Source organism: Amia ocellicauda, chromosome 8, assembly GCF_036373705.1.
Source record: "Amia ocellicauda isolate fAmiCal2 chromosome 8, fAmiCal2.hap1, whole genome shotgun sequence".
NCBI lineage: Eukaryota > Metazoa > Chordata > Actinopteri > Amiiformes > Amiidae > Amia > Amia ocellicauda.
The window spans coordinates 18,897,817-18,924,904 of NC_089857.1; the positions used below are offsets into that span (position 1 = coordinate 18,897,817).

The following is a 27,088-nucleotide window of genomic DNA, read 5'->3' on the forward strand; positions in this document are numbered from 1 at the left end:
TGCTTCCTTCTTTTACCTTGCCCAGTCTCGGACCTATGATTGATCCCCATAGTAGTCTGTCAAGAAAGTCAACAAAAACTCACATCATCGGTAAAAGGTGTCACACGTAAGCTGTAATCGAGTAGAAACGAAAACAACTGTATCAAATACATGCTCTATATTATCCACAAGGATGCATCCTGAATGTGTTTGAGAATATGTTGCACACAAGAATTTGGTCTTATTGAAAAGGACACAGAGAAGACATGAACAAACACACTTTCATGCAATTAAAACAGGATCCAACACAAATCACACACACAAGCTTAGAGACATGACCCTAACAAGACGAATGTCCCCTGACCAGTGTGGGAATGTTTTGAATAGACCCAAGTTCCCCATCAACGTACAACTCATCATTTCTCTATTTGATCTTGATTTTTGGGCCCTTTTGCTGTTTTTCATGTATCGATTCACCACAACAAGAACAACCCTACTAGTCTAAAAGGTATTGTGTAAAAGTTGATCATGTTTAGAAAGGATCTATATTTCGGACACACTACAACCAAACACTTTAGTTGGTTTAAGGTTTTCAAAAGCCTATGAGGTCTATATGGTAAGGGCTTATTCCAGTTCCTGTAACACTAAGCAGACCCTACAGATGGGTTTTTAGTGCAAAGCAAGTTACCCTTTAGCCATGCTGATACCCATTGATACCTGTGGGTTAACGGGGAGGAACATTGCTCAAGGACCCAACAGCAGTGTCTGGACCTGGGCCTAAAACGCATGACTTTTGGCCTTGAGCTGTGCAATGTGTGGAGAATAGGAGCACAGAACGAATCCATAGTTGCAGACAACCAAGGAGAATGAGTTGGAGTTATATCAGCCTGGTCTCACAAAGATGCTCACAAACCCCCCCTGAAAAGGGCAATTTTGCATGGTGGCCACATCACAGATAAGCTCCACTTTTCCAACCACTCACCCTCGTTTCTTGACAAACTCTCGGACACTACTTCACCTTGCAAATCTTACTCAAACGTGGGTTACTCAGTCCAGTAACTGAGCTCCTACCACCGGCTCTGTGTTTTAATGGCAGCGGACAACTACAAACTTCTTTTATGTGGGACCTTACCTGATAATCCTCTGAGCTGCATACTGATGGAGAGAGCGGAACTGGGCAGACATGTTTGCCAAGGCAGCCAGGCAGTTTGTATGAAGATATTTATCCTACAAAAAAAGAAATAATAATAACAATAATAGTAATTGATCAAAAGGCATGGTTTAGTAGGTGGACACTGTGGATGTAGTAGGTGGACAGGCTTCAAACTTTGAAACAGATTTGTAGGGACATTTTTACATGTATTGTCTTTTAAAGTTTAGGAAGACATTCACAAGGACAAACAATACCCCCCCACAACACTTGGAAATCAAGTCTGCATTTGAATGAAAAAGGGGTTTTATAATGTGTTTTCGCTTCTTAAAGGCTTAGTATAGACTTTCTCAACAGGCTCTTCATAGGTTTACACTCGATAATGACCCCAAAATTATGTGAACAACATGTATAGATACAAAGAAAAAGGATTTATACCTCTATATATAAGGCATCACAGACTTACCCTTGTCCTTGTCATGTTGAACTGAATGGTCCGAATCACCACTAGTATTAGCAGACTCCCCAGGGAAATTTCAGTCAGGGCACGCTCACTGTACCAGGTAATGTTTTTCAATACCTGTGGGGATTGAAAGCACAAAATAGATCAAGATAAATGGAGAACATTCAGGCTTCTGCCATTTTCCCCAGCAGCTACAGGTAAGGATCAGTCCCTGAGGGAACGTTCCTCAAATGGCGGATTGAACATCTGGAAAGAAACAAGAATGAGATGCTCTCAGGAGATGGACTTTGTGAAGATGGCCTCTTTCAGGGAGATATTGAGCAGTTTACCACAACACACATAACAAACTAGTTGTTAAAAATGTGGTAACCGAACATGAGTATAAATCAACTAGATTCAATTTTGCTTTATGTGGTAGTTTGCACGACATTCAGAACTATATTTAACTTATAATCTATCTACAACAATACTTTTTTGTACGCTTGCTTGTTTGCTTGTGTGTTTTGTCCTTATTTGCTTGTTTTGGGGGAAAACTGTTTTCCAAAGAACATCCTTTCATTAAATTTACATTAGCAAGCATTTTCCTGTTATTTCATTTCTGTCTCATTAAACATCCTATTTTCAGTCTTTCGCAAGATTTGTGGTTTGCCATTTCTTTTGGGGCTGTACTTTGCCCATTGCTTCTTTAGTGGCCTGTTCAAGATGGTAACAAGCATGTGAGTACTTGGTGAAAGTATGTTGATTAAGTGTTTTTTTTAACCAAAACAAAAAAAAGTTATATTGGTAAGCAGGGTAAAGCATTCAAACAGACTAGCAAGGGTCAGTAGGCAGCAAACCATGGCTGCTTAAATGACAGAATATGGCTTCAATGAAAATTATGGTGAACTCTGTAATGTGACTAATAAAATGTCTTAATAGTTAGATGTGCATATAGAGGAGAAAGCTCCCACAAAAATGTGTAGTAGGTGGTCCACTGGTTAAAGAAAATGGTTTGTTACCAGGATGTTTCCAGTAAAATTCCTGGTCGTGCCACTGACTCACTGTGCGTCACTCTAGGCAATTTACTTCAATTTCAATTGCTCCTTCCTTCGGATGAGATGTAAAACTTTGATCTAATTATACGTGACTCTGCAGCCGCTTCGTTCTGCCCCCCCAACCGTCTGCATAAAGGGATTTGAGCGAAAGCGTCTACTAAATGCATATTCATCATCGTTTTTTATTCTCACTTCTTCATTCATAATCTATGTTTGCTAATGCCAGAAAAACTAGCCTAGTTACCATAGCAAAAAGCGAAAAACAAAGAAGAAAAGGGCAGCTTCACACACAAGGACCCAATCTCCACCAAAACACTACACAGAGACCACAACAGGTGAACCTTGACAGTGCTCACGACAAGTTCTTTACTGTGCTCTCTGCGATTTGGCACTCCCCCATATTTAAATAGGCAAGGAATGGTTTGACAGGAATGTTAAGTGTGGGGGGGGGGGGTGGGTGTTGCCGTGTGTAATTAATACAACCTACGTTTTTTATCAATGGATCTGCTACACATAAGACCCTGTTTTAATTATGCCCCATCAGACTTCCTATTTAGGGCTTCTGGAACGGATGTTTTAATTGCAGATACCTCTACTTTATTTTCATGTAACTGATGCAACACAGGGGTTATTACTTTAAAAAGTAAACCTGCAAACCTTTCACCCTTGCCCTAACGAATTGCATTTAAAGAGATTTCTTTAAATGCCGAAATGTCCATCTGGCTAAGGCCTTCTGCAACGGCTCATGGAAGCCCCAAATTGTATTACAGCTCAAATCTAATAATTAAAACAATACATCCTCACAGCGAGGAGAGGAAAAAAAAAACTGCTGGTTTTGACTGGCTAAACACCGATTTGACAGCGGCATAATTCCCCTTACTAGATGCATTGTGTTTTTTCACAATTGAATATTCAGAAATTAATTCAGCGCTCGCACGCAGTATTAGGAGGGAGACTGTGAGGTGGTGTGTGAAGAAATTATGATATTAATAAGAACGCTCTGACTGTTATGCCACTAGATTATAGCTTGTACATGTGGCATCTATTTCAGAAGACAAGAATGCAGTCTGCAGCTTTTCCAATTTAATCAGAAATCAGAAACCTCAACCCTGCCAAAGGTGCTACTGGCCTCAGAACAAAACTCACTTTACCAATTTTCTACAAACAATAACCCACCTTCCAAGTGTGTTTGTGTAGCATGAGAGGACACCTCCCCCATCCCCACCTGCAGTGTGGTGCTACTACTGCAACACATAAAGTGGTCATGGTTCCCTTTACTGCAGGAGCAACACCTGACCATGAAAACCCTAATAACGGTCTGACAGTGATTTCACAATTTACTGGATAAGATGAGAGCACAGCCATGAACTACTGACTTCATTTTATGATGATAAAATATGATGGGATCAAGGCTGCACATAAAGATCAGATCAAGGTTGCACATCTCATTTTCCACGCAATCTTCATACCACGCAGTGGATTATATGCATTTTTTGCACTGCCTGAGATATGTTCTAGCAGATGTGTCATGCCTCTTGCTGTTCTTACCTCCAACATGATAAGTATAGTGTTTTGTATGGACACGGTCGATACAAGTATATTTTTAATTGATGAACCATTCCCTTGCCACGTGCTGGGATCGATGGGAAGACACAGCATGAACCACTTCAAGTTGCTATTTCCTTGACACTGGTCCAAGACATCTATATCCTTCTTGTGTCGTGAAAAGCAAAACTGTATATATTATTCCACTTGCGAATCTGTCAGGTGCACCTTGTTTAGATGAAAGCTCTTTGAGGTTCGTTGCCCCAGCATGTTGTGTAGACCCCTGAGGTGAAATATGAGGCACAGAACATGCTATCAGGCACTCACAAGCTTAAAATAAAAGTGAATTAACATACAACCTTGCACCTTAAAGCCTTGTTTTGGCTAAATTTTATGCAAACTGACCTGCAGCCTCATTTTTAGACAATACAACATTGCACGAAAACTAGCATAACAGAAAAAGCAACAGGACAAAATGTTACCAGCTGGCCAGATGCAAGATCTCAATTACATTTCCATTGTTCTCTGTTCAGATTTTTTTTTCTCACAGCCTTTTGTTCTGTTGTTTTATTTAAATCAGCATCTTGCTCAGATATATCACTTAAAAAACTGCTAACATTGTCCTACAGAAGTAATTTCCAACTGGGTCTCGGGTCATCAAAACTAATTTTCTGAAATATCAACATTTATATTGATGTCAAAGCTCAATGTGCAGCTTTGCATAGGTTTAGCTGATAATGGAGATCAGATTGGTTTCTTGCTCACTGGCTGTGCAGGTTTTCAAAAGGGCACGCTATGCAGAATGGCACAGTGGCGAGACAAAGTTTAAAAGTTTTGGCCCAAAAACAGGTCATTACAGGTTTGCTACTAAGCCAGGATTGAATGCACCATATTGTAACACACAGACCACACAAAATAATACAAATGTGGCATGAATAATGGCTTGGCTACTGGCTACTGTAGCTCCTTCAAGACTAAATACAGTTTATACAGTTTTTAATTGAATGCCACAATAATGCAAAACAGAACAATGAGATGGAATAAACAAATAAATATGGGCCACTCTCATCCAAGTATTAAGTCTCCCCACTCCACCATGCCACAAAAGTTCTTGTCTCTGTGATGTTACTATAACTATACTACGACACGCTTGCACCTGTAACACGGCTCATTGTTGAGTTTTTTTATCCTGACATCACTCCTCATGTGGCATAGTGGCTTCATCACTCAGTGGGGGCTGTGTGGACAAGTCTCTCAGAGCTGTATCTATGGACACGAAACATCTTCAAAAACAAAAACTAAAAACTAAAAACCTTTTGCGATATAAACAAATCTAAAAAATTATGTGCGGTGGAACGGTTTGTTTATTCTGAGTGAATCACTGTGTGCAAGACAGTCAATGGCAGTAGCCCTCAAAACTGTAACAAATCAGTCTCTGACAGAGTCTTTTTAAAACGATGTGATGGTCAGATGCCAGGTCTGTTTAACTTAACTACAGACACAGCTGTTATTTTTCAGCAGACACAGTTTTGCCCGTAGTACAGAAAAACAAAAGCTCAAATGAAGTGAAAACAGAATTGAGATATCCCCAGAGCTCTTATCACTGAAAAAATGTATTGTGTTTTTTCTGTCTGAGAGCTGCATTGCTACGAGACAGTGCTTTATTTGTACAAAGTCTTGTATCACTCAAGTTTACGCCCTCACCCAGTAACACGTTTCACAGATGCAAGAGCCAAGTTTTTAGTTCCGCGGCTAAATAATTGTTCTAAATTGATTTGATTTGCTGCCTAATACCATTAAGTCAATGCTGTGTTGTGATGGTGCCTAGCAACAATTCTTAGTGTACATCGCATTCAAGAAGAAGTCAGCTCACAATGAGCTCACCAGATATTTTCAAACTCTACACAAAAACAAAAAGTTGAAATTCTAAAATGTTTGATTTGCTCGAGAGAAATGCATTAGGAAAAACAGACTGAGTTAGATGGTTTCACCAGTCAATTAATCACTCAAGGCGTCTGTCTGCTATTTGTGTAATTATCAGAGCACAAACTCTGTTCAACCACTTATACCCTGAGATATACAAGGACCTCTGTGTGACATCTCTTCTGTGCAGAGTGACATCAGCAGACGGAAGTGTAGACCCATCCAACTGTTCCTGTCCCTGTCCCCAACCAGACTGCTCCGGAGACGGGCTATTGATCCAAGCGGAGACCTGGCTGGTGGAAACCTGGCTCATATCGTATGAACCTGTATTGCAAAGCTCAGCTGCATCTGCTATTTCTACCTTAACCATATAGATGTAGTGCTACCATCAACAGATATCAATTATTGCAGCTCTCTTGACATACATGCTTTCTTGACATGTATGTCGGAGAGAACACACTTTGAATCCATTAAAGACTGTTTCATTTCTTCTTTTGATCACAGTCCATTTTTGTTCCTTATTAACAGCAAATTGTAAAAGAGGAGTGACTGGCTTGGGCATTGTTATTGTTATAGGTTAGTGATAGAGATCTTTGAATGTTGACTCTACATAACCTCATATTTCCACTTCAACACTGGTGAGTATTGGAACCAGGAGTAATATTAAAATGTGGCTTTTCAGGGTAAACTCGAATGAGCAAAGTCACAGTGAACTTCCTCAGAGGACGTCTACATAACCTACATAAAGCATTCAAGGAAGCCAGAGATTTATCAAGGTCTTCTGCTGGCACACACACTTTGTTAGAGTCAAAATGCCGCAAGGCAAAGAATTCAACGACCTTCAATAGAAAAAGGAAGGCAGGTACCTTCTAGAGTGAAAGGGGGTGTCTTTATATTCCACTAGACACTCAAATTCAATGGCCACTGCCAGTCACAAGGTTTGATTGTTGCATTAAAATAATCAATAATTACTACTATAGAAGCACTGCCAAGTAGAAGATGAAAAGACTCAAGAGTCCTAAGGCTGTACACACCTTGAACAGCCCCCCAACCTTCAATGATACACATGCCAGCTAGACCCAGCAAGCGTTCTCCACTGAAGTCCACTGACCCAGAAGGTCACCGTGACACATCGGCTGAGCGCTCTATGACACAGTGCAACAGCCCATAGACAAAATATGTGCAATGTACCACCTCATACAGAAAAACAACACCCTCTGATAGAATATAATATCTCGTTCTGAGGAGGATACAAACGGCACAACTGTTGATCACACAACGTTTTTAAGGATAACTAATGGTTCAGAAAAGATACTTCACACAGCCTACCATGTTACAGGAGATGAAATGTGGAAGTATATTTTTCATTACCATGTGATTAAAGTCTCTGAAAGGAAATACAGGGAGGACGAAAAACTGCAAACCCATCCATCATACCGGCATCTGGCCATTTATAGCATGTTTATGGAGTTAAACTGTCAACATCTGACTTCAAAATCCAAGCACACAAGGAAAACTGACAGGGATGGTACTAATAAAATATGAAACAGATATTTGTTTCTATGTGTTAAAAGACAACTGATAATTACATATTAAGTGAATATTCCTCTTTTACAAAATGCAGTGTGAGTTAAAAGCTATTTAAATATAATATTAAGGGCATTCAATCTGTATTTTGCTATATAAACACCCAATTATTGCCAACAACCAACCCCACCCCCCCTCCCCAATTGTTAAAGTCCAGTTTAACAGAGTAGTGATCTGATATTGCAGGGGTCAGACAGCTTCATTGGCCTTAGCTGACAGATTTGTTTCTCGTCTTCAAACTTATTATATGCAAAACTACACCTCCTGATTTGGTGGGCCATGCTTCCAAGTGAAATGGAGCCATACGCACACTGTGTCCTCAGTATGCAAAAACCGGCATCAACAAGGTTGTACATTTTCAGAGTATTAGCCACCCTGAAGGTGCCCACTCACCACTTCATGGATGGATCGGTTGAAGGAGTCATCCTCTGTCAGGATGAGCAGAATGATGAGAGCCATGTACACATGGTGTGAATTCCTGTCTTCCACATGGTACAGGATCTCCAGAATAGGCATGACCTGTAAGAAAGAAAGACAGAGAGATAGTGAGTGTCAGATCAATAAGACACAAAATCGAGGGCACCGAATCCAAACCCAAGTTCCTTAACAAACAAGAGTCTTGAATTAGTATTAATCTGTGTTGTAGTGAAAAGAACTAACATAATATGTTTGAAATGCAAGGTGAAAAGGATTTGTTAGGCAACTCTACCTACGCTATTCAATAAGTTGACAGCCCCAGTGCACAGTTTTGGGCGACCCCTACTGCCTATGAATTGCAGGTTTGAGCCTAAAGTGTGCCTCTAAGGAACTGTGGCACAGATTCCTCAATTAGCCTGAGTGCCCCAAGGACCGAGAGGCACACAGAAAAATATATATATATATTATGGATATTCACAGTAGTACTAATGTTAAACTACATCATTGTCATTTAAAAATGGGGTCAAATAATGGAGCACAGGGATGTGAAACCTCCCCCGGTCTTCTGCTGCACATTGTTATGAAATAAAGGATTTGAAAATCTACAGACACCTTTGTTGGTTACTATATAACTGAAATTTGTGCACTGATCCATTAAACAAGACAAATCCACCTCAAGTACTTGGAACATGGAGAAAGCGCTCTGGTATTACCAAGCTAATATAGTTAAGCCTTTACATAAATTCTTTGTTGTGTCCGTAAGCGGGACACTGACTAAAGTGGATGACAAAGCACAGAGAAATTTTTTACAGGGGTTTCTGGTTTTATTTAATAGGGTTTAGCTTGTCTCTCGTTTATCCCGTACTAATGCCGAGCTGAACTTCCATGAGCCAACAGAACTAAGCTCAGTTACAGGTGGGCCTTATAAGATATCACTCTGGAAGCTACAGAGGGGGCTCGTAATACACTTAAAACCTGATAAGATCACATCAGCCAACGTAAGATTCCAGATAAAGTGCCAACTGTCTGAAATTTCCCATTATGTCAGGGATAAACAATGAATGCCAAAGACAAAGTGGATGACTAAGATTACCCTGAATAAATTTGCACCTTCGTAGAACTTCCAGCAGTGCATCAAATGGGCTGTGAAACACAAGCGAGTGCAACTGCATGTGAACAGAAGTGCACAACCGCTTCATTAATTGAACTGCGTTTGCTGCTGTGCGAAAATTGGACATCAACCGCGTTTTATCACTTTTTTTCCCTGCAACATCTATCAAAAACAAAGTAAAAAGCCCTTCAAATGATGTACACCTATATCTCGTTTCACATTCCTTTTAAGGTACGTTTAAAATGCTCATTAGAATCAGTTGCCCTTTGTTTTCTTTGAGGACTTTAGTGCATATCCATGTCCAACGTTTAACACGTTTGGAAATTAGATAATGTATTCCCTCTTAAATCTGTAAATCTTCAATGAAATGTCTTCTTTCCTACGGTTTACAAAGGCTGAAAAAAATAAACGAAGACAGTTCTAGCCTTCCTCAGAACTCCTGCTTTTTAATCTATGGGGTGAGTCTGGTCTCTCGGGATCCCACGTCCGTTTTATTACACGGTCATAGGGAGAGATATGGCGGCACTTTACTCACGAGGTTCTCCATGTCCGTGCGTGAGAGCATGTAAGTGCGGATGTTGGTGTTCTGATGCAGGAGGGTGTAGAGGAGGAGTGTCGCCTGGTCCGACTTCTGCTGGTCACAGAGCGCCGTGTACAGACTGTTAAAATTGATCTGGAAAGTGTGGGGGTGTGACGTAGGGATGGAAGACGTGTCTGAAACACAAAATTATTAGTTTTACTTTTTCTTCCAGTTAGTTATTACAATGACATACAATTCAAATTACGGCATGTAGCAGGTTCAAAGAGTTTTTTTATAGCATGCATGACCTATATTTTGCAGACACAATCATCACAAATAGACACCAAAATGTATCAGTAAAGTAACAAAGAAAAAAACATATACATATCTTTTGACTTGTATAACTTAATTCTTTAGGTAGCAGGAGGGACTTGTAACTGAGGAGAAAAATGGCTTGTTTACAGCAAGGGCATTCAAAAGGTGCCCCGAGGGAGTATATGCACTCAACCCTTTTGAATTGTCAGGAAGTCCTTAGACACGTATCTTTGTGTGTTTTGATATGATGGAGTTTCATTTTGTGTGCTGTTATGGGAAACTTATTACAAAACAGACGTGGTTCAAGGTTTACATCCAGTGACTGCAGACTATTTTTGAAGCCCTTTCTTATTTGACAGAGGAGCGGAGGTGGAACTGGTGCGAATATCACGTACACACTAGAGGTTTTTTTTGCTGTGTGATTGTTTTAAGACATTAAGATTAGTGTAAACATGTTGTTGAAGACTTTTTTTTAAGTCCGGTCACATGTTTTGAAGTTAATTGTGAATGAAAAGCCAAAAAAAGTTTTGTCATTAATTCTACAATGTTAACTATTGTTGTTACTGAAGGCAAAAACAATAAACTTTTTTTTAAATAATGATTGATTTTTTTTTTAATGTTCTTATCTAGAATGAACAGTGGCTCAGGGGATTTGCAAACCCTCTCAAATAATGATGTCTCAAACTGTAATGTCTCTCGAAATTCAAGTAATTGCCGTTTTAAGTGAAAGGGTGACGTGCATATACCTGGAAAGAAACAGATTCTGATAACTAGTTGCTGAGGCTGGCTTGACAAACGAACACACAAAATACATATAAAATAAGCAGCAAAAGGGACGACGCAGTGGTGGTGAAAGATGCCTACCTTGTGTGTTCTTGAAGGACATGATGGCCTGTCTGAAAGGGTTGGGGCTGTCCAGCATGTCTGTGAGATTGGCCAAAACCAGCAGCAGCAGCAGGCTCTGATTGGACAGGGGCAGGTGAGGCTCCTGATCGGGGGTGGGCTTGCTGCCGGCTCCTCCTAAAGTGAACACCGTCCATAATCCACCTGGGAACACACAGCATCGAAACACATAAAGAAGAGGAAGACGTCACAGATGTCCTGACACATGCCCAAGAAGACGAGGGAGCAGAGATCAAGGTGAAACTCAACGGTGACATAAAATATATAAATATAAATGAATGAAAGGGAGTTTAATTGTTGAATACACGTGTATCATTATCATTATCATCATCATCATCATCATCATCATGAGCCTTTGTAGATCGACTGCTGGATGAAGGCCTCTCAAAAATGTTTCCACATTTTTCAGCTTACGGCAGCACAGTTTCTATTCTTAACTTCCCATCTTCGAGGGTCATTTATGCATATCGCTGATGATTTGAGTTAATAAAGCAAGAAAGGGTGTACCACTGCAAGGCACTTAATTAAAAACAATGAATGGCTCAATAAGAAACAGCAATCTCTCTGCAATCAGGGCTTCCCCTGGCCCATATTTGTTCTTCAGAGCTGGCTTTTTGATCAGGGGTTGTTTATTTGCTTATGTTCTGTAGCCTATATGTGATAGATAGAGAATAGAGAATATATTGTCCCTTTAAAGGCATCACAAGACAGTGTTGTACACAAGATATAGATATGTAGCTCTGACATTTGGGAATGCTAATTATGTGGCCCATTTGGAGTACAAATAAATATCTGCCTTTTGCTTTGTGCTGAAAGCATGCAGGAAGTTTTTATTTTCTGTCTCCCCATTGCTATTTAAGAGCCCGGAGTGGGCAGTGGAACAGAGACACAGAAAAATTACCATCTGCGTACTTAATGAATTGGTACAAGTCAATGCAGCCCCCGGCAGCAACAACACCACCAGAAGAAAAACAAAACTGAAAAAAAGAAAAAAAAAGAAAAAAGCATTAAATAAAAAAAAAACAAAAAAAAAAACTTCCGGGCTGGTTGACTCCGATTAATTTTTTAGGCTATTAACGCAGACTAGGCGTTTTCAGATGTGATAATCTCAGTGCAACACCAGCAAAAAATTCTAATTCCCACTGTCGCGTCTAGCAGTGGCGAAGTGAATGCCTGACAGGCCGAGTTAAGATAACCATGTCTTGTGACTGACCCCTGCACATCGCTGGCACCAGGCAGGCTAGACCAAGGCTCCAGGCCGCTTTGCCTTGGCATGAATGCTTCCTGAGTGACTTGGCCTTTTCCCTAAAGCCCCCAGCTTACCTCACAGCTATTTGTCTAGCTCTGGGGATTTTTTTTTTTTTGTATTCAGTTGTGGAATTATCACCCGTCTCCTTTTTTCTTTCTCTCTTCCTTTCAGAGGTGAAGAGCTGTAAATAGCTTGAGCTACACCTTACACATAAGCATAAACAATCCCTGGAGTCAAATTGTTCGTGACTACAGACTCTTTGCATAAAAAATTAGTTGCACTTGCCAGATAACTACATTCTCAAAGGATCCAGAACCATTATACTTTTTAAAGTTTTTTTCCAAGAATGGACTACAGTATTTAAGTGTCCATTGACATTAAATTTATAATGCATCAATAAAAAATAGAAAAAAAATAGAAAAGGCTCAAAACATTTTCTGTGATACATCAGCGAAGTTCTTGAAATGTATTAGAACACAGTTTCTGTCTATAAGGGAAGAATAAAAGGGTAGAATCAAGATTTTGATTAAGTAAGTAACAAGGAAGGTTGCATTGTTGAATGTCCTGTTAGTTACGCTAAACTGCTCTGCATTTTACAGGAAGAAAATATATTTATATGTAATCCTTAATGCATGTATTGAATACACACATCTTAAAATGTACAAACACACATATATATTCCTATTTACATTATAAATTGACTTGCTATTTAACTGCAAATATAGAAATGTGATAACGTAAAGGATTGTTCAGTACAGTCCTTTAACATAAGCCTTCAGAGGAATGTGCAAACTCTGTTCCCTGCACCTCTGAAAGTAATCCAACTAAGTTATCAGACATCACATATGTAATTGACATCACTGCTGCTTTACACTATGAATCAAACTGTCAAGTTATTTTTTTTTTTTTTGGTTCTTTTTCAGCAACCTTGGAAGGGCCAATTATTTCTCCCCTATCTCCACCCAGTTTGGAATCACCAATAAGTCCTTTTAGCCCACAGCTATGACTCCATACTTCTTCAGAAGGGATGAGACAAAAGCCTGCGTCTTACAATAAATGCACATTATCAAAGCCATCTGCTGTCTGCTGGATGCCCACAGCTTAGCTTTGACATCAAGCAGAGAATTTTATGCAGCTCAAACTGCACTGTCAAATCAGCCGGTGCCCGAGAAGCCACAGGAGGTGCTGGGGGGGCGGACAATTGAAGATTGCCCTGCCCTGCCACTCAGCCTCCCCCAAGGGCTTTGGGCTTATATATCTTACATAAATATATCGTAAAGAAAAAAACAACAACAGAAGTGTGTCATGTATCAAAGCTGCCCTTCAACGATTCTTCTTCTTTGTCCAACGTCCCCGCATAGAAGTCAACAGAGTGAGGGTTTTGAAGAATGAAATTGAAACACACAAAGTCATTGGAACCACACATTTGAACAGGAATCTTTCCAAGACAACTGTGAGGCAGCTGGATTTATTTAGTTGATTTGTTTTATCAGGAAAGACAGTATATGAAGATATGGCACTCTGTTTAACAGACCTTCTCACACTGAAAAGAGGATGCCGCGCTAGCAAATATGTATGTGACATTCCATGATCCAAAAATCAATAAACATTTATTTTAAAGGCATCAGAAATAACGTATTCCTGATGGTTTTGCATTCTTTATGTTTCTTTGATATGCAGCACCTGGGCTTTGACAAACTGATTGCTGCTTTATCTCGAACATTATTAATAGTCATGACTTGAAACACATTCAAGCATCGTGGCAGGGCTGTGTACAGATATTTCAACAATGTTAAGCAGCATAACTCAGACTACATTGAAGTCCTGCGGTTTAGATACAACGCCAAAAGAACTGACATCCAAAAAAATATCATGTTAAATTATTAACTTCCAGATACTGCATTGAACTCCAGAAATTTTATATTCTGAGCACTTGACTAAAAACTTTTCAGGGGATTTTACATTTTCAGGGTCAGAAACAGAGGGTCTTCTATCTAGCCTGATTCTACTACCCATTTACTCAGGCTAGACAAACCCACTTGTAACTACAAAAATATAAATGCACTAAATTGTACTAAAGTAATTACAATTCCTTTGCATAATTGTGCAGCAATTTTCCTAAAAGATGTACCTACAAAATGAGACCATTTCAATATTTAGCTCCTACACTAAATGGTCCACTACACAAACTCACTTCTAAGAAACTGTGCCACATTGTATCGAGGAAAAAATTAGGAAGTCAATTTTTAGCATATAAATTAAAAATGATTAAACAGGCAAGAAATGTTGTGAAGACGACTCAGACACATGGTCGCAGCTCTGCAGTACCGTTTTGAGAGAAACTGCCAGTTTAAACTATAAAAAAAGTGTTCGCAAAATCAAACAAAACAGATTGCTTTTTCAACAGTGTGTGGAATACCGTGCTGTTCACCTCTTCATTACTCATATCTTAGTGAACTTGTGTGGGCTGCTTTAAAAAACAGAAAACAAACAGAAAACACTGCAGTACTGCCACACACAAAAAAATAATCAACATTGAAGTTGTGAAGACATGAGTTGCCTCTATGAGCAATGATCTCTCTGTTGAGACGTGGGCAAGTTTTTGTCACTGTGTGATAAGCAAAGAAGAAAAACACTTACGGGAAGAAATCAAAAGTGTAAGGGTCAGTGAAAGTCATTTAGACTGATTATAGAGATTCAGATGGTAGAGATTTTGCCATTGCTTTGTGACAGTGATTAAAAACCAGATTAACCTATAGCTGACAGTTAAGCTTGTAAACTTGCCAAGTCATTCTTGTATTGCATTGTGCAGGTCATTCACAGTGAAACCAGGAGTTTATAAATGTCAGCGTAAATACACTGGACACATTACACCCCTGTAGGAAGTGCACTGTCCTTTTGTACAGGTTGTTGCCCATTTCACCAATACCTAATCCAAGCATTACATTAATATTACTAATCAATATTCTAATTAGAAGTTTCTCCCGTCAGACTGTTAATAATACATGAAAACTGAGTCTGTTCAGAGCAACACATCTTAATCTTCTCTCACAGCGGAGGCCCTATTTTTGCATAATTAATAAGGAGGGAAGTTGTTGTTCAGGAAGTATGGCAGGTGGCCGCGTGCTTTTGCAGTCTGTACTCCAGATTGCGTGTTATGCATTAAGTGAAAAAATCAAGTAACAGGTCAGGGACTCCTGAGTGGGTCAACCAGGAAAAATCTATGCTTGGAGCACAATTTGGGTCCTATAGTGCAGGCACCACCGATTCAGATCCGGGCTCTGTTGGGTTTTTCCTCTCTAGCTTCAGAGGACAAACACATGTTTTGTTCATGCTCCCTGAACTGGTGTCCGGTATGTTGCAGCAAGCAGGGTAGAACAATATTGGGTGAATCCAAAGTGGTGACAAAATAACTGCCAATGTTGAATTGAAGAAAACAACAATAAGCGCACACACAAAATATCACTCCCCTTAAATACCAAGTGGGTCCATGCAGTGTTCAAGAAATATTAACTGGAACCCACGATAGGGCATTCAGCTTCTTCAATGGATGCCCGAGACTCAATGAATTCCTATAGAACCCATATACACTCACCTAAAGGATTATTAGGAACACCTGTTCAATTTCTCATTAATGCAATTATCTAACCAACCAATCACATGGCAGTTGCTTCAATGCATTTAGGGGTGTGGTCCTGGTCAAGACAATCTCCTGAACTCCAAACTGAATGTCTGAATGGGAAAGAAAGGTGATTTAAGCAATTTTGAGCGTGGCATGGTTGTTGTTGCCAGACGGGCCGGTCTGAGTATTTCACAATCTGCTCAGTTACTGGGATTTTCACGCACAACCATTTCTAGGGTTTACAAAGAATGGTGTGAAAAGGGAAAAACACCCAGTATGCGGCAGTCCTGTGGGCGAAAATGCCTTGTTGATGCTAGAGGTCAGAGGAGAATGGGCCGACTGATTCAAGCTGATAGAAGAGCAACTTTGACTGACCGAGGTATGCAGCAAAGCATTTGTGAAGCCACAACACGTACAACCTTGAGGCGGATGGGCTACAACAGCAGAAGACCCCACCGGGTACCACTCATCTCAACTACAAATAGGAAAAAGAGGCTACAATTTGCACAAGCTCACCAAAATTGGACAGCTGAAGACTAGAAAAATGTTGCCTGGTCTGATAAGTCTCGATTTCTGTTGAGACATTCAGATGGTAGAGTCAGAATTTGGCGTAAACAGAATAAGAACATGGATCCATCATGCCTTGTTACCACTGTGCAGGCTGGTGGTGGTGGTGTAATGGTGTGGGGGATGTTTTCTTGGCACACTTTAGGCCCCTTAGTGCCAATTGGGCATCGTTTAAATGCCACGGCCTACCTGAGCATTGTTTCTGACCATGTCCATCCCTTTATGACCACCATGTACCCATCCTCTGATGGCTACTTCCAGCAGGATAATGCACCATGTCACAAAGGTCGAATCATTTCAAATTGGTTTCTTGAACATGACAATGAGTTCACTGTACTAAACTGGCCCCCACAGTCACCAGATCTCAACCCAATAGAGCATCTTTGGGATGTGGTGGAACGGGAGCTTCTTGCCCTGGATGTGCATCCCACAAATCTCCATCAACTGCAAGATGCTATCCTATCAATATGGGCCAACATTTCTAAAGAATGCTTTCAGCACCTTGTTGAATCAATGCCACGTAGAATTAAGGCAGTTCTGAAGGCGAAAGGGGGTCAAACACAGTATTAGTATGGTGTTCCTAATAATCCTTTAGGTGAGTGTATGGTTGATTAACAACCCCACATGCCTCTATTGAAACCACCCTGAAGCAATGTTTTGTACGGTGGAAGTCAAAACTAAAATGGGCCGGAATTCAAAGCCTTCTTGAATCGGGTTCTGATTGGGTTAGTGCACTGCATGTTGGAATTGAAATTGAATTGAATATGGAATTGAAACGCACTAACGTATCGTTCTCTTATTTTTTTTTACTTCAGATTTCAATGTGAACACATTATAACACTGGTTAAGGTGAGGTTTGTTCTATGCTGGCAGGGTGCTGTTTATGTACACTATAAGGAAAAAATGTGAACGCAAAAAACAATGTACAGAGAGTGAGGATGATATTACTCAGCCCTACTTATTATAATCTTGGCATCTGTGAAGAGCTTGGAAAAAATGTTTCCAAGTCAACTGATGAAGACGGCACTCTCATAAATTTCCATAAATTTCAATGCACTTCGAAACATCCTCCTACTCCTAGGAAAATGGGAAGGGTGAGCCTGCTGTCTGAAACATTAGTTCAGGATTCTGGCACATTGCATATGCCGCTTTCTGTGCAAGCTTTTTACTTTGAAAAGCTGGTGGTCTGGCACTTAAAAATGGTAGTAATACTATCTTGAAAATAACTGCCAGGCAGAAAAAAAAAATAGCCAGAAAAAAAAAATAAGTTGCTTGCATTCCAACATTCCGCCACCTCGTGGAAGTATATCTCAGGCAGGTGTGAAATGGAGAAAACGAAGGTGTTCAGTTTAGCTGTACTTCCACGATAGTAAAAAGGCGTATAAATCGCACATACAATTTATTTCAAATAAAAAGATACACAGGAAATTAGCATGGTGAGGAATGATTAGGCCTATATCATTCATATGCTTCTATATGTTTGGTATGTATAGAGTACATGGTTGTAAAACAGGAATACCCATCTGAGTACTGTTAACTTACTGGGCTACTAGTTGTGAGGTGGAAGCTTCTTCAGAAAGACAAGCACAGACCTGTTAGTGTAAATGTCACTGAGTTTGTGTCTCGTTTGACCAATAGGCACTGAGCAGGCCGCAACAGCAAAGGAAACAAGTTAGCCGTCTGGCGTTCACAGCTAAGGTCAGGTCAATAAATGTTTAGATGACCTCAGTGCTCACAGAGGTATAAAAGTCATTGTCCTTGGTAAAGGAGGTCAGAAGGTGAGGTGATCAGTCAGCTTGTCAGAAGAAGATTGGAGATGCTGCAAGGAAACATCCCATTTAGGTGGACACATTAGTAATTTACTTGGCTGACTCTTATATTAAAAGTGACTTACATTGTTACCAGTTTATACGGCTCTTTTTGTGACTGGAATATTCTGGGGACAGTTCAAGGGTACAGCAGGAGTCGACCCACCGGGAATTTAAACCCTCTGGTTACAAGTCCAGAGCCTCGAATACTACTCACTACCTGGGCTGGTACTTTAAATCTATAAAAATAGGTATGACTATTTCTTGTAGATTCCAGAGAGCGTTTTCTTTCCTTGTAATGGATGCAAGAAATATACACATTACAGGTGTTGCTAGTCATGGAATGATTTACTATAAGTATCTATTCATACTAGGAACAGTTTAGGTAATATAATACATAGCTCTCATTTGTCTGCCCTCAACTAATTAGGTATTATTTTAACTAGAAATCTTTAAAACTGTGATGCACTTTAACCTTTTGACATTTTGACTCTTTTCTCAATTAAAATAAGGTGAAAAGCATCTCTTAAATACAGCCAGAGATCATGCACATTATCTAACACGTTAAGGCATCCATTGTATCAAGGTGTCTATCAAGCAGATCTTACTGGCCGAGACTGCTGTTCCGTCTCTGATGATGTAACTCTTGTGAGCTTCACCCATGGTCAGCCCGGACTCCCAGCTCTAAACCTGATAATCCGACCCCATTTTCCAGCTCCCTCTGGCTGCGGATCCCAGAGGCTAGACAGGGTGCTAATCCTCACAGCAGACGGCTGTCAGCCAACACCAGTTTATCTTGAGACATTAAAATTGCAACAGAATTCATGAGGTTGACTCAATGTCAAGAGAGTACACTGCATCTCCTAATGAGGGTCTTACAAGATCCAGTTCTGTATAAATGAGTTCAGGTACTAATTGGAGTGGCTTGTGCAGCTGGGGGTGGGTTAGGGGAGTACATACGGTACAAGAAGTTACCTATTAATTGTAGTGTGAAGGGCTTTGGGTTGTTGGATAAATAGAGAACAACAGAAGGCTCATATTTTCTACAGCTCATTTCTTTTGTCCTATAAATTACTCCTTTTTCAAATCTCTTCATTAAGTCTTGTTGGGAGACTTTGCATTTCCATTGTTACCATTTGATGTTTGTCTACATTTCCAAATGGACAAATTGACTGGATTCTACGAAGAAACCTCCATATGATACAGTCGTGGAACTGCAGTGAAGCAGTTATTTCCATATCACCAATGCTACTGTCAAGTATGGACTGTAACCTTTAGTAACATTTCGAGTAACTGCCTTGCCACCACTCCACGATCTTTGAAGAGGACAAGAGGGGTCGACTCCATGGGAAACTGCTGTGGAAACATTTGATTATTTGTCTTTGTCGTGGTCACATATTGTATTTGTTGAACAACGGCTTCATAAGAAACAGACCACTGAGAAAAGGGGGCGGTGAATCATCTTCAGGCCAAACCTTCGACAGCAGGGAGAAGAGGGTGTTTTTTTATTGTAAATCATCACAAAGTGGAGGTCTTATCTGAACATGGCTTCAATGACAAATTAAGAAAAAGAAAGCAAGCCACTCTTCTTTTGTTTTCTTTGTTTAGTACATTCCTTGCAACCAAGCTATGGGGGTAGGTTATCATTCAACATTATTTTACAATAGCTAATATTTGATGGCTAGGTGAGCAGGTTGGGAAAGGTCATTAGCTGCTTTGGTCAGAAGCTCAGTGGGTCTGCATCCTTTTGCATACTTCTGTAGCTTATGCTGACATTGTGGTTGAAAACACAAGGAGGTGACAGAATTTTGTTTGCTCACAGTATGCAACTGTGTTTGTTAAAGCTAAGGTATGTCATTAGAGCTCATAATTAACTTTTCACATCTATTTGAATTCAAGGGCAATTCACTGGGATGACTGGTCTCCGATCAATGCAAAGTTCTTTCTTGTTCACTAAATACAAATAAGACTTGATGCACTGTAGCTGCTTCTAATAAGAGGCGAACAAGGCTTCTGTAATTGTCCTTCAGCCATATTATCCTGAAATACAGTGGATCTCATATAGATGTTAAGTTTTCTAATGCTGAAAATTATAAACATGACAAAAAGTTAGAAACTCTACCCCGGAGCGGCCATTGTCGCACATCTCATCCAATGCAGACTCATAATTCTTTCTGCAAAGGAAACTGACATATATGGTTCTGAGAGAAGGAACACCATCGAGTAAAAATAAAAAAAGTTTTTAATTGTTGACGCCTAAACGATTATTTCCACCCTAATCATTCCATATCGGGCTTTGCTTGCAAGCTGGGTACATTCCAGCTGAAGCCACACATTTCTTCTGAGAATTGCACCATTGGCAGGCAGCGGCCCAGCCAGTAACTGATACTGCTGATATGCCCGAGCAAGTGCGGGCAGGGCCCAGCACCAGCAGAGATGAAAGATGCCTAATATAACCTGAGTCATGGGCTGTCCCGAGTCCACCGGCTCCACAAGCAGGGCCAGCTGCCCGTCTGAAAAGCCATCACTAATCTGCTTGAGTCATTGAAAAGAAGAAAAGAAATTCATCAATTGAAAGGGTGTGGGATGGGGGGGTAAAAAGGAAAAAGTTACGCAGAAAGGCAGACAAGAGAAGAGACACGCTAACTTGCCAGGATGTAGAATTTACTGAAAGATGATGCTATTTTCTCCAATCCCAATTTAACCCAAGGAGTCTATCCAGTTAGGTCACCAAGGCACATGGTGCGTCAGATGCATTAACCGTCAATGGTATCGACTGTTTTAGTCTTGGTTGTGCCAAGTGTGGACTCAGGATGCCGTTAACCCCCTGCCAACCAGGGGGCAGGCAATGCCACAGTGTAATTGCTTAGGCTTAGATGGGCTCTCCACAGGTTAGGATTGTCACAGTTTATGCTTAACACAACCCAGATGAGGCTCTCCCAGAGGTCAAGGGAGTGAGGTGTAGTGGTTAGCAATTCTCATAGAAAAACTTGGTATGCAAACGTGGAGGTAACTGACAGTGAAATCCAGACACCCTATGGCCCTTTCCTAGTGACAGATTCTCATAAATGCCCAGGGGAAGGTCTACTGTCAACCACAGCAGCAACACCCAGCATGTTGTCCAGAAACTTTGGGAGTAGCTTACAGCTCATAATGGCCAACTAAATCATAAAGGTTTCAACGAATCAATCTGTAAGTCAATCAGATGCAGTCGGTTGCATGAACAGTTGCATGCATCTTGGAAGATAACCTAAATGACTGTCTCATGGTGCCATCTGCAAAGCGACTGAAGCCTGCAATTATATTTCATTAAAAAAAGAATGAATAATCCACTATAAATGTCAAGACCACAACAACACAAAAGCTACTGGATTAGTACAATCATATCCTTATAACAAGATTTTTCTTTTCAGTCAAACACTCCAAAAATGCAGTTTTTCCTTTTCTTTCTCAAAAAGAATGATGACTAATTTACAAGGAACAAGTGTATGTGGTTCTTCAGCTTATGCAGTAAGCGGCAACAAAGTTTCTGTGGAGTCTTGCATACCAATCCATTGTACGTGTCGCATAATCTTGCTGTGACAAAACTAAATAATTGACAGTCTGTTCTTTACCAGTATGTGACTTAATGGTGAATGTGATCAACTTCAGGCAGAAAGGGGGGGGAACTTAAATCACATTTACCACACCATACTAACATTTCGAAACCCAGCCTTCATAAACACAAACCACAAATATTCCATGTACTCATACACACCTTAATCTTAATCCTGCACCATCCTAGTGCTCACTCCAAGTGTTTTTCATAAGGTGTTGGGTAGTCGCACATCCTTTTACTTAACATTCTACTAAGTAGTGTGTACTGAAATCAGTTGCTTTGTTTTAATTCATACACTCTGCAAAACAATGAACTAGCCCTGGGATCAAAGAACACTGTGGAAGCTGGTAGCTTGGAACTTGAAAAAGGCATTTCACTAATGAAGCTGCATTAATAAAACCAAGAAGAAACTTCTGCATATGCAAAGCAATTAGAAGAGAGGCAGAACAAAGCACTATCCGGAAACCCAAGATTCTGAAACACCTCTAGCATGTCTGCTAATAAAAATAATACTAGGCCTAATTATAAAAGGTTAGATATGTCTTAGGTTTGACTGGGGAACACATTGGGTCCTTCAGCATACTTACACTGAAAAACAATGTTTATTTTTCCCAGGTGTTGGAAAAGGCAGGTTTTCTCTTTAGACCTGAAGACACAGTATTGATATTGCTAAGTATCCCGGGGGGTTCAACAAAGGAAGTGCAAAAAGTGGTCAAGATATTAATCCACAATAGGTAGACTGGGTAGTAAAGTGGGAGGAAGCCATGCCGACACAGAAGCCTGGAGTTGTAGGGAGTTTGGAAAAACTAAGCACGTACAACAAGTCCTTTGTACTTAAGGGATACGTGCGAGACCACTCAAATCACTTCCTGCAGGAACTGACATTTGACAGATAAAATGTATCTAATCCACCATGGAGTTAGGAAGACAAGCCCTGCAGTTAACCATTCAGAAAGCCCTGCAGTTAACCATTCATGAACACGGTTAGATATTTCCCTCATTATTCGAGAAAAAGGAGCTTCAACTAAATCTGAGGCCAGGCCCTGTACTCCGCAGAGAAAGCTGTGGTTGTTGATGGTTTTGTTTTGTTTTGCTTTACTCCGGCTTTCAACTACAAGTTTGTGGATTTTGATCAAGTTTTTAAAAACTTGCTTGTTACGAATCACTCTCAACTCCTTTCCAGTAAAGGGTCTATCAAAACAAACCTCCCAAGGCAACGCTTCACTCCCTCAGATGTACAGCTTTCATCAGTGTTTGTTTGACAGGGTAAGACATCAAGATGCTGAACTATACAATGTGAAAGATGAGGGGAATACAAGAGTAAGAAATTCCAACATATATACAATTCCATACTTTTCAATAAAGAATATCAGTTAAAAAACAGGAGTGCTCTCTTAATAGTCCAAAAGTATATCCACTTAATAAGACAGTTACCAATATTATTTTGTCAGAGGTGACTAAAGGCTTTTCATGTGGATAACAGTTCCAGGACCACAAACTCTCCTCTGAAATGATTCAGCCTGAGAATACTGTATCCCAGACTGAGGGTCAACCAATGGAAATTTCAGTAGGGCACCTCCGAGATATTATTCCTTTAATAGTGTAAATTATTTTTCAAAGGACACATCCAACATGAAAGCTCTTCAGGATATAAAAACAAAACAAAAAAAACAACACACAGAAATAAATCAGGAGCTACAATCACAACGAGACCACAGACTAACTGTCTGCTGATCCTGAGCTGATAGGCGTCTGCTTTGAACAAAGAACACTTATCCCAAGGCCACGCACTGCTGGGAAAATAAAGCTCTGTTCAAATGAATTTATAATGGATGATTATTTTAATTTTAACAGGGCTTTTCTCTCTCCGCGTCATGGTGTCCGTGGAGTCTAGCCCTTCTGATGTGCGGTCAAGTTTTCTGGGCCTGTCCCATGGGCCGTCTTCCCTTTGAAGCCGTCCATGTCACTGTCGGTACAGTACAAACAGAGACGGGAGACCGGCTAGTCTCATTTCCACAGAGGGACACTACAGGCGCTCCCGGTGTCATTAGAGAGAGGCTGGAACAATCGGACTTAAAACTAAACATGCTGCCTAGTGGTGCACACGAGAAAATTACTGACTAAATTAAGCCATTTTGTGGGCATCCTTAGATCCCAGGTCAAAGGGTAAATAAACCCTGGGATGCCAGAGAACTTACACCATAGCATGTAATGCGAAGCACACAGAAGTAAGCCAGCTCAATCCATTACAAAGCAAGATCTGATATTTTGGGGGGATAAAAACGTTCAGGAATTAATCCTTTTCAAGAAAATTATCTGTGTTACAGCTTAGCCAGATCTCCACAGATGTAATGACCAATGATGTGTGACCATAAGCAATACCCACACAAAAACAGTCAGATTATTTCTTTCAGATTTGTTATTCTTCCAGGATGTCCTGTAAATAGGCTGGGCTGGGCGTAATCAGAGCTCGGCGAGGCTAAAACCTCTCTGAGAAGCGAACTGACGCCGAATGTGACGTTTAGAGCACAAGGAGAAGGCAGATGTTTACCTGAACAGATAACAGATCAAAGTGATCAATGAGAAAGGAAAAAATACAAAAACACAGGGAAACAGGAGGTCAGCTTTGCTCTTCCTCTATGAAAAGCTTCTGCCTCTCTTTCTGCATCAAAACCAGGTTTCTAATATGGTAAAATAATGTCTTAATCTTCAACTTCATCTAATTTGAGATGCTGGATGTCAGCTGCTTACAAATTAAAACAGAAGACTGGCCATAGAGCTATCAATCGTGCTTGATGATGTGAAGAATGCTGTTCTAATTAAGTTATTAATAGGTCATTAATGGATCATAAACCCCTCCTTATGTAAGTATTTTGTAGACTAGTGTACAATGCACTGTACAGTATGAATGCAACAGGTGAATTCCCCCCTGAATTCAAACTGAACCACTAGCCATAGAAGTCGGAAAAGGAAATCAAACCTAACAAAGAAAGGCAATGATGTGTCTGATGAGAAGTCTTCAAGGCCTCTCTTGAAGTAGTGTATGTGATTTTCAACACCTAATTACGATCAACAAACTGGGTAGAAGACATCTCTAACGCGTTTAGTTTTTTTCTTCTTCACAGTCTCTGTAAATTAGAATCAACGATAAGATCCAAGAAGGGATTTGTCTTGCAATGCTATGCCTTTCATTTGTGGAAAACTGCTCTGTGAAGGTCTCATCATACTGGAAAAGTTTAGCACGGTACGTATCATAAACACCAGTAGAAATTAATAATGCAAGTATTTAGTTCATATTGAAGTACACAAGCATTTGATAAAGAACTGATATTAATTGAAGATTGAACTTCAACATTTTGTCTTAGGTTTGCTTCCCCCCATAATGTAGAAATACGATTATTACTGTGATTTCAGAATTGTATGGAATGGTACAGGGAATGGTATAAATAACCCAATAATTGCTGGTATATTAAATGTAACCTTAAAGCGGCCTTGAGCAGCAAAGACATCAAAATCACATCTGCTGTTTTGCATAATTATAGCAGAGCTAAATAAAAACTACACATTTTAGTACATATCAGTGTATTAGTCTCACAATATAATTGAGTCCACAAAACTGTGTGCCTGACAACTTCATAACAAAGTATCTGTAAATACTAAAGACTTCATTATCATACTCAGAGAGACACTGCAGAGAGATATTCTGAGCAAGTTTTTTTTTTATACTGAATTAAATCAATAAGGATAACTTATTTAAACTAGCAGAGTGAAGCAACATAAATGAACACTCGGTAGGGATATGATCTTCTGGATCTTGTACATCAGAGGACACAAGTGAAGACTGATGGCCGTAAGGACCTAAATTTGGTTATTTCTGTTACATTCATTCCCTCTGCAGTCTTCAGCCATAAGGTGACAGTGTGTCTTCGATTATATGAAAAGAGACCAAAGAATCTGTTCTTAACAAAAAGTGTATTAGAGATTCAGCTTGTCTTTAGTTTTCATTTTCTTTGACAACTGTTCTTTAGCAGGCCTCGCTGTTAACACTAATTAACTGTAGCAGGAGCGAACAGGTGTGCGGGGAGAATGCGTGAACAGGAATGTAATGGAGTCATCGATAACTGGTTCACGTAGGCGCCAGTGCTCTCTCCATAATGAAAAACAAAGATGAGGAGTCTCGAAAGACAAATGAAAAACGTGTTGGGGAGGCTTTCACCATCTTGAACGTCTAAAAAGAGTATCGGAAGCACCCGTTATAGCTCAAAATAACTCAGATGAGTTTAGGGTACATAGAAAGCTGAAATGTCCATTACTGTGATCAAGGCTTATTTGGAGAACCAGCAGGATCCATTATGCCTTGGGAGTGGAAAAAGATAAATAACTAAGTGAAGAGCCCTTGAATGAGGCTGCACAGTTGTTCATTTCAGATGTTATATGGCAATATTGCTTGCTACACCTGGGAGTATAGAGCTTTTGTGATTTTCCTCATTATGCATCGTGCCTATGGGGTTATGTTCAATCACAATCAGACATCTTCAATGACCTATGTTGATGGATTTGGTTGTCATCTTAAGACATATAATAATAATAATATTATTATTATTAATAATAATAATAATAATAATAATAATAATAATAATAATAATAATAAAACAGAAGAAAATCCAACACTTCAATTAATTACTGATTTTATTAATTCATTATAATTTGTTCTCAAGCATTACATTTTCTTATCAGGATATGCACTATATATATTTTAAATTAAACATTTACAGGAACAAAATGTGTGGAGAGGCCGGGGATCGAACCAGTGACCTCGCACTACTGTAGCGTGCACCCAACACCATAAAAGCTTTTTTTTTTTTAAAGGTGAATTTAAAAACAATTCTTTGAACTATCAAGTGTAGTGCTTCTCAAAGCCTCTGGATGTGCATAAAGTCACATTATTGTTGTTTATCTGTGCTTCACCACTTCCTAGAATTCTAGCTACATCAGACAGTAGGTACCATTCATGCCCAGCTCCACCACGATAGCTTGCCATGTATTATTGCCATATATTGTTGGCCTATATTTATTTGTTCTGTTGTCTAGTTCTTCGTGGTTAGACACAACAATGATAAGCTTTTCCACCAATCCACATCTTCCTTTCTTGGTCGGTATCATTTTTAACGCATGTAAAATCAGATTTAACTCATTTCACAGTCAGTGTGCAAGGTGGGAAAGGTAAGATGCAAAAACCCATTTTATTCTCTTTTCATACACGTAAAGATCGGATGCATCATCAGATCCAGTGTGCA

At 39.9% G+C, this 27,088-nt stretch overlaps 1 protein-coding gene across 2 annotated transcripts in view; it reads right to left on the reverse strand.

The window, feature by feature from the left end:
- dym (dymeclin) overlaps nt 1-27,088 on the reverse strand; it is a 120,726-nt gene that overhangs the window by 60,192 nt on the left and 33,446 nt on the right. For both annotated transcript variants that reach the window (XM_066710532.1, XM_066710531.1), the window contains exons 9-13: nt 10,909-11,091; nt 9,745-9,923; nt 8,075-8,200; nt 1,596-1,709; nt 1,112-1,206 (exon numbers count right to left, since the gene is read on the reverse strand). In XM_066710532.1, the coding sequence (XP_066566629.1) occupies nt 1,112-1,206; nt 1,596-1,709; nt 8,075-8,200; nt 9,745-9,923; nt 10,909-11,091 (697 nt within the window). The remainder of the gene's footprint in view (nt 1-1,111; nt 1,207-1,595; nt 1,710-8,074; nt 8,201-9,744; nt 9,924-10,908; nt 11,092-27,088) is intronic.